The sequence below is a fragment of the Suncus etruscus genome, chromosome 9 (genome assembly GCF_024139225.1).
Source record: "Suncus etruscus isolate mSunEtr1 chromosome 9, mSunEtr1.pri.cur, whole genome shotgun sequence".
In the NCBI taxonomy this organism is placed as follows: domain Eukaryota; kingdom Metazoa; phylum Chordata; class Mammalia; order Eulipotyphla; family Soricidae; genus Suncus; species Suncus etruscus.
Window position 1 is genome coordinate 55,340,553 of NC_064856.1, and position 7,224 is coordinate 55,347,776.

The following is a 7,224-nucleotide window of genomic DNA, read 5'->3' on the forward strand; positions in this document are numbered from 1 at the left end:
GGAGGGAGGGAGGGAAGGAAGGAGGGAAGGAAGGAAGGAAGGAAGGAGGGAAGGAGGGAAGGAGGGAAGGAAGGAAGGAAGGAAGGAAGGAGGGAAGGAAGGAGGGAAGGAAGGAGGGAGGGAGGGAAGGAAGGAAGGAAGGAAGGAGGGAAGGAGGGAAGGAGGGAAGGAAGGAAGGAAGGAAGGAGGGAAGGAGGGAGGGAAGGAAGGAGGGAAGGAAGGAAGGAAGGAGGGAAGGAAGGAAGGAAGGAAGGAGGGAAGGAAGGAGGGAAGGAAGGAAGGAAGGAAGGAAGGAGGGAAGGAAGGAAGGAGGGAAGGAGGGAAGGAGGGAAGGAAGGAAGGAAGGAGGGAAGGAAGGAGGGAAGGAAGGAGGGAAGGAAGGAAGGAGGGAAGGAGGGAAGGAGGGAAGGAAGGAAGGAAGGAAGGAAGGGAGGGAGGGAAGGAGGGAGGGAAGGAGGGAGGGAAGGAGGGAAGGAGGGAGGGAAGGAAGGAGGGAAGGAAGGAGGGAAGGAGGAAGGGAAGGAAGGAGGGAAGGAGGGAGGGAAGGAAGGAGGGAAGGAGGGTGGGAAGGAAGGAGGGAAGGAAGGAGGGAAGGAAGGAGGGAAGGAAGGAGGGAAGGAGGGAGGGAAGGAAGGAGGGAAGGAAGGAAGGAAGGAGGGAAGAAAGGAAGGAGGGAAGGAAGGAAGGAAGGAGGGAAGAAAGGAAGGAGGGAAGGAAGGAAGGAAGGAAGGAAGGAAGGAAGGAAGGAAGGAAGGAAGGAAGGAAGGAAATCTCTAAGTCAAGGATATTTTCACCCAAACTATTTTTAAAATCACAAAAATAATTTATTATAAAGTAATATGTAAAATGCAAAAAATATAATATGTTGTCTTTTACTTTCTTAAAGGAGTAACTAGAGGGACCAGAGAAAAATATCTGGACAGGGACATGTGCTTTGCATGTACAAGGACCCAAGTAGTTTTCACTTTTTTTTTTTTCTTAGATTTTTTTTTCTTTTTGGTTTTTGGGTCACATCTGACAGCGCTCAGGGGTTACTCCTGGTTCTACACTCAGAAATTGCTTCTGGCAGGCTTGGGGGACCAAATGGGATGCTAGGATTCGAACCACCGTCCTTCTGCATGCAAGGCAAATGCCTTACATCCATGCTATCTCTCTGGCCTCTAGTTTTTACTTTTTAATCTTGTGTTATTTTCAGAGATTTCCTGTATCTCATCTTGGAGCTCCTAGATCTTTCTTCAATTGATGTTTTTCTCCTGTTCAGATCTTCTATTGAGTATTTTTATATCATATACATACTCTTTATTTCTCTCATTTCTTGTCTAATTTTTCTCATTTTGGTTCTATTCTATCTTGTTCTTTTCTCTGTACCATTGTTTCTTGGAACTCCCCAACCTTCTTCATGACTCTAAATCTACTGCTTCTACCTCTCAATGATCCATTCTTCATCAATGGATGAGCTCATATTTACTTCCAAATAACTACTATTCTTTTTACATCTCCCCATTCAGTAATCCTAGAACCACCTCTCAATCTCAAAATGCCCTAAACTTTTTCTCTCAGGACAGGTACTTTCTGCCCCCAACTATCCTGGAAAATGCTAAATCTCAGCAGAAAAACTTGTAGCAACTAAGATCAAGAAGCTACAAGTAGACTGGTTTAATGTTTTTTTTTTTTTTTGGTTTAATGTTTTTGTTTGTTTGTTTGTTTTTATAGGGGGCCTTCTGGTGGAGACCAGAAGGCGTACTGGACAAATTCTAAAAGAGCTGTAACACTTGGTTTAATGTTTTAACTAGCTACTAATTACACAAGCTCAAGCAAGTTATATGTATACACACATATACATATATACACACACATACAAATGCTTTAGTTCTCAATGTGTAAAGCAGAGGAAATAATGAGAGTTGTGTTGATGGGACTTAGAGCAGAGCCTGTATATAGAAAGTCTGTATAAACTTTTAGTAATTCAGATTTTCCTGACTCCACAACATGCAAAGGCTGTATGTTACCTATGTATTTAATATTGGTTTGAATTAGCACAATTACCTAATAGTCCAACAACTGTTTGTATCACTGTACTCACTAGACTGTGAGTTCCTTAGGGGAAGTTTTGTTGTCTAGTAGATTTATTATCTTGTTAATCTAGTAGATTTATCATATGGCACAAGACCAGATGCAAGAAATTCTATCAGTTCTTCTATAAAATTGATTTTTAAATGCAAATTTGCTACAATCAGATATTAGGGAACAGGACATAATATAAAGTTTATATTTTTTATAGGAAGTTCCTATAAGAAACTACAAAAACTGCACTCAATAAATCCAACTATGGGGCCGAAGAGATAGCACAGCAGCGTTTGCCTTGCAAGCAGCCGATTCAGGACCTAAGGTGGTTAGTTTGAATCCCAGCATCCCATATAGTCCCCCATGCCTGCCGGGAGCTATTTCTCAGCAGATAGCCAGCAGTAACCCTTGAGCACCGCCAGGTGTGGCCCCAAAACCAAAATAATAATAATAATAATAATAATAATAATAATAATAAAAAATCCAATTATGTGGAAAACCCAGTATGTACACATACATATACCTCAAACACATATCAGCAACCTCAGTTTACCATGTCTTATAAACCATACCCAACAATCTATTATTAGAAAATTCTACCTAATTTCAGATTAGTTCACACACTAATTCACAAGATGATTTCAAAACTACAAGGAAAATACTCCAGATATTTTTGAAGTGTTATGTTTATTTATAAAACTTTTAATTATCTAAACTATATAAGATGCAGAGGTTGGGAAGATAGTGCGGTGAGCAAAGCACTTGCCTTGCATGAAGTTGACCCATTTGATCCCCAGAACTTACAGGGTTCCCTTGAACACCATCAGAAGTGATACCTGAGTGTAAAGCAGGAGTAAGCCTGAATATCACCAGATGTGATCAAAAATCAATAGAATATATAAATAGCATTATTCGATTCCTAATCTTATTTAAATATCTGCTTGGCAAAGTTAGTGCTAAAACCCTATTCTCATTTTCCCCATAAACACCAGATTTTATATTATCTTGCCAAGTGTGATGGCTTGTAGAATGGGCTCATAAAGGTAGAAAAAAACTGCACTCAGTGAGTGAACTTATGGTTGAGGGCAAAACCATTTCCATGAAAACCTAAGGCCCCTAAAACTGAAGTTCCTGTTACACATCATGGGGGGGGGGGGCAGGTGGAGTAGTTCCAAAGTTAAAAGTATCAAATATTTATTCCTAAATTACTACATGGCAGATATTGTGAGGAGTAGTAGAGGTAATGTAGCTAATAAAGAAGTGTTGCCTGTAATTCCATCTAGCAGAAGAGAAAAACTAGTAATTGCAATTAAGGATGATGGATGCTATTAAAAAAACAAAGCAAGGTCTTCACTTCCAGACTTCAGTCAGCAAAAACCTCCCTAAGTCAGTCTCTTTTCTTTATTGTCCCCATTTTGGCCTCCTACCCCACTTATAAGTGACTCGACATGTCAGCAGTGAGCAAAGGCAGAAAAGAGAAGAGTTAAATGAGCCGCAGGTGGGAGGGTCCTCAGGGAAGCAGGCAAAATAGCCACATAAAAGGACCCACAGGTCCTGATAAAGGTGTAGAAGAGCTGCTAATAAACTGTATGCAAGAACTTTCTTAAGTCTTCTGGTCAAGCTTTCTTCCTCAGTGTTTACCACATTTCTGCCAGACAGTAAATTCAGAGGAATCAGTTATACTCCAACTGTCTACCGAACTTCAGGGATATTTCTTCCTTGTAAACAGGTATTCATGATTGAATGCATTTCTTTCCCCTCTGTCACCACTACTCCTACGAGCACCCTGATACTCTAGTGAGATCCATTTCTAATGTTCGTGATGAAGGAGACAGAGGTCATTTTTATTACTTATTTTATTATTATTGGGAGGGTAGGACCTCTATCTCTTTTCTCCATTGTCATCCAAGTTAAATTTCAACTCTCTAAATGGCATTCAAGTTTGGTTACAAAAATAAGTTGTATTTAAGTTGTGGATTTAAGTTGTGGTTATATAAAATAAGCTTCCCACACACCAAATCCCACCAGATTTTCCCATTATATTGACTTTTAGTTCTTTTAGCTTTATTTCTGGTTCCATCTGCCTCTCTCGACTCTCATTTTCTCTAGCCTTTTTTTCTTTGAGAGTTGGTTACCTCAAAGAATATAAAAACTGAGCAACAATACAGATTATTGTGCCTATTCTCACTGTGGAGCTAAAAAGAGCCCAAGATTCTGCCTAAGGATATAGAGTCAGAGAAAGGACCAGACTTTCTCTGTGTTAGCTCAATCCTAACACAGTACTGGCTTTTTTCCCCATCTAGAGACTAAGACTTACCCTATTTGGATGCTGAGAAGAAAAACCTTCATCTCAACTCCATTCTCAATTGACCTCATCTGGAGAACTACCAGCTACTACAGAAGTGGTACCTACACTCCCTTCTAAAAACCACTATTCCCTGTTTTTATGGACCTTCAAAGGATTCTCCCATTTTAGGTAGGATTACAGCCTGGATTATTAAACCAAAACCCAGCCGAAGATTATATCCTGTTGTCTTCCCAACATAGCATTAGTCCTATACTTTATTCATGCATGGGTTTGTGCCACTGTGATAACCTTCAAATCATTCCCTTTGTCTTTCCTCTATCAGGAGCTATGCCCCCATGAATCTCAAACCTTTACCCCCACTACCACCACTGTATGGCAGAAGTTCCATTGCTCAATTCCACTTTGTCACACCCAACCTTCTTCATATTAAATGGCATTCCTGGACTGGCAGGTAGCCAAATCTGGCTCACTCTGGTCTTTGGGCCCATGTATTTGCTGGCCCTTCTGGGCAATGGAGCATTGCTGACAGTAGTGAGGATAGACTCCACACTGCACCAGCCCATGTTTCTCCTCCTAGCAACATTGGCAGTCACAGACATGGGATTAGCCACATCTATAGCCCCAGGATTATTGGCTGTGCTGTGGCTTGGGGCCCGGTGCATACCATATGTTGCCTGCCTGGCCCAGATGTTTTTTGTTCATGCACTCACTGCCATGGAATCTGGTGTGCTGCTGGCTATGGCCTGTGATCGCGCTGTTGCAGTAGGGCGTCCACTGCATTATCCTGTGCTAGTCACCAAAATCCGTGTGGGCTATACAGCCCTAGCACTGGTACTAAAAGCTGTGGCTATTGTTGTACCTTTTCCTTTGTTGGTGGCACGATTTGAGCACTTCCGAGCCAAGACCATAAACCATTCCTACTGTGAACACATGGCAGTGGTAGAGCTAGTGGTGGGTAACACTCGGGCCAACAACTTGTATGGGCTAGCACTCTCTCTGGCTGTGTCTGGTCTAGATATTCTAGGTATCACTGCCTCCTATGGGCTTATTGTTCATGCTGTTCTGAAGCTACCTACCCGAGAGGCCCGTACCAAGGCCTTTGGTACTTGTAGTTCCCACATCTGTGTCATTCTGGCCTTCTATGTGCCTGGTCTCTTCTCCTACCTCACACACCGCTTTGGCCGTCACACTGTTCCAAAATCCATACACATCCTTCTTTCAAATATCTATTTGCTGCTGCCACCAGCCCTCAACCCTCTCATCTATGGTATTCGAACCAAGCAAATCAGAGAACGGATACTGGAAACCTTCATATTCAGAAAAAAGTTTTAGTTGTCAGTAAAAAAAAAAAAAACTTAGGGTGAAGATGGAAGATGGTCCAAAGGCTTGAAGGTATGAACTCTGTCATCTTTGTCCTACTATTTGCATCTGACTATGGTAATTCTCAATAGATATCTGGTATAAAGTCACTACTATGTATACCCTGACTAATCCATGTGTCCTCCTTAGGAGATAAAAGGAGATACACACTAAAAGAAAAAATAGATCAAAAAACTACCACAAGGATCATCATACATACTATTGTAGCTATTTGGTTTTTGCTGCTTCATCTCCCCCATCCACCAGCCACTTTTAATGCCAGGACTGAATCCAGGACTCACACATGCAAGAAAAGCATCCTATTGCTAGCTTAAATCCTAGAAGTACACAAGATTTAACTTAAAGAAGACACCACACATCATTTTATTGTCTGCCCATATTCCCACACAAAAAACAGCTTTTCTGGGAGGGACCAGAAATATAGGACAAATATAGGATTGTTTGTCTTACACACAGTAGAACCAGGTTCAATGCCTACCACCCTGATCCATCCAGAAGCCCTGAACATAGACTCAAATATAAGCCCTAAGCATTGATGGGTACTTACTCACCAATTCTAGAACTAAAAGACTACTAAAAGTGTATCTCCTTGTTTTGTACTTCTTTGGGATCATAGTCCTCTCTATTCCTGCTGCCATTTGTTTTCAGACTTTTAGGAAAGAGTGAAATATACTTATCCCCTACTTTCTGAAAATCTGGATTAAGGGACTTGGGGTTCCCAGTAAGGCCAGGACTGAAATTGAAGATATCAATTCCCAATTTTGATATATCTTGTTATCTAATGTATAATCACTATATCTCAACCTGTTTTCCCTATCTCATAATTAATAACTAGATTTGGAGAGATAGTACAGTGAGTAAAGGCACTGGCCTTCACATGACTAACTCACATTCCATCTTTGTACTAAAATATGACTCCCTAAACAGTACAGGAGTGATCTCTGAGCAGAGCCAACAGTAAGCCCTGAGCTCAGGTTGGTGTGGCCAAAAATATAAATAAATAATAAGCCTTCTTCCTGAGTCTGTAGCTTCCATGTCAAGAATCCTTACATAGAATTTTATACAAAATTTGGAAAATTTGAAAATTTGGATAACCCTGTTTGCCTGAGATCTAATTACTTTTATTAATACTATTCTGCCCTTTTGTGTATTTTCAGCCAAGAATATAACATTACTAAATAAAAATCTTCATCTACCCTACACCCTTCATCTTCATTCTACCCTCATTTGTCCTGGCATCACTAAAAGCACATGATGTGGGGGCAATCTGGTGAATAGGGCTGTTTCAGACTTTTGAAGGCTATGGGAGAATAAAAGATACAGCACAGAAATGTCATGGAATTGACCAATAGGGGATTCACTTTCAGACTGGTAGGAACATCACAAGAAAGATCTTACAAAGTTAAAGGAAGTTGCAGGATACAGAGATACAAACTCTCTAGAGAAACTATCCCAACTACAGCTATTAGGAT

At 40.9% G+C, this 7,224-nt stretch overlaps 1 protein-coding gene and 1 non-coding gene across 2 annotated transcripts; one reads left to right on the top strand and one right to left on the bottom strand.

Moving 5' to 3' along the window:
- Positions 1-1,712: 1,712 nt before the first annotated feature.
- LOC126019213 (U7 small nuclear RNA) lies at positions 1,713-1,774 on the bottom strand. The gene has a single exon (XR_007498956.1). It is a non-coding gene; the product is annotated as a U7 small nuclear RNA (small nuclear RNA).
- A 2,970-nt stretch (positions 1,775-4,744) lies between these two features.
- Positions 4,745-5,704, top strand: LOC126018200 (olfactory receptor 52W1). Its single transcript, XM_049780346.1, has one exon. The coding sequence runs from the start codon at positions 4,745-4,747 to the stop codon at positions 5,702-5,704; it is 960 nt and encodes a 319-aa protein (XP_049636303.1).
- Positions 5,705-7,224: the final 1,520 nt, after the last annotated feature.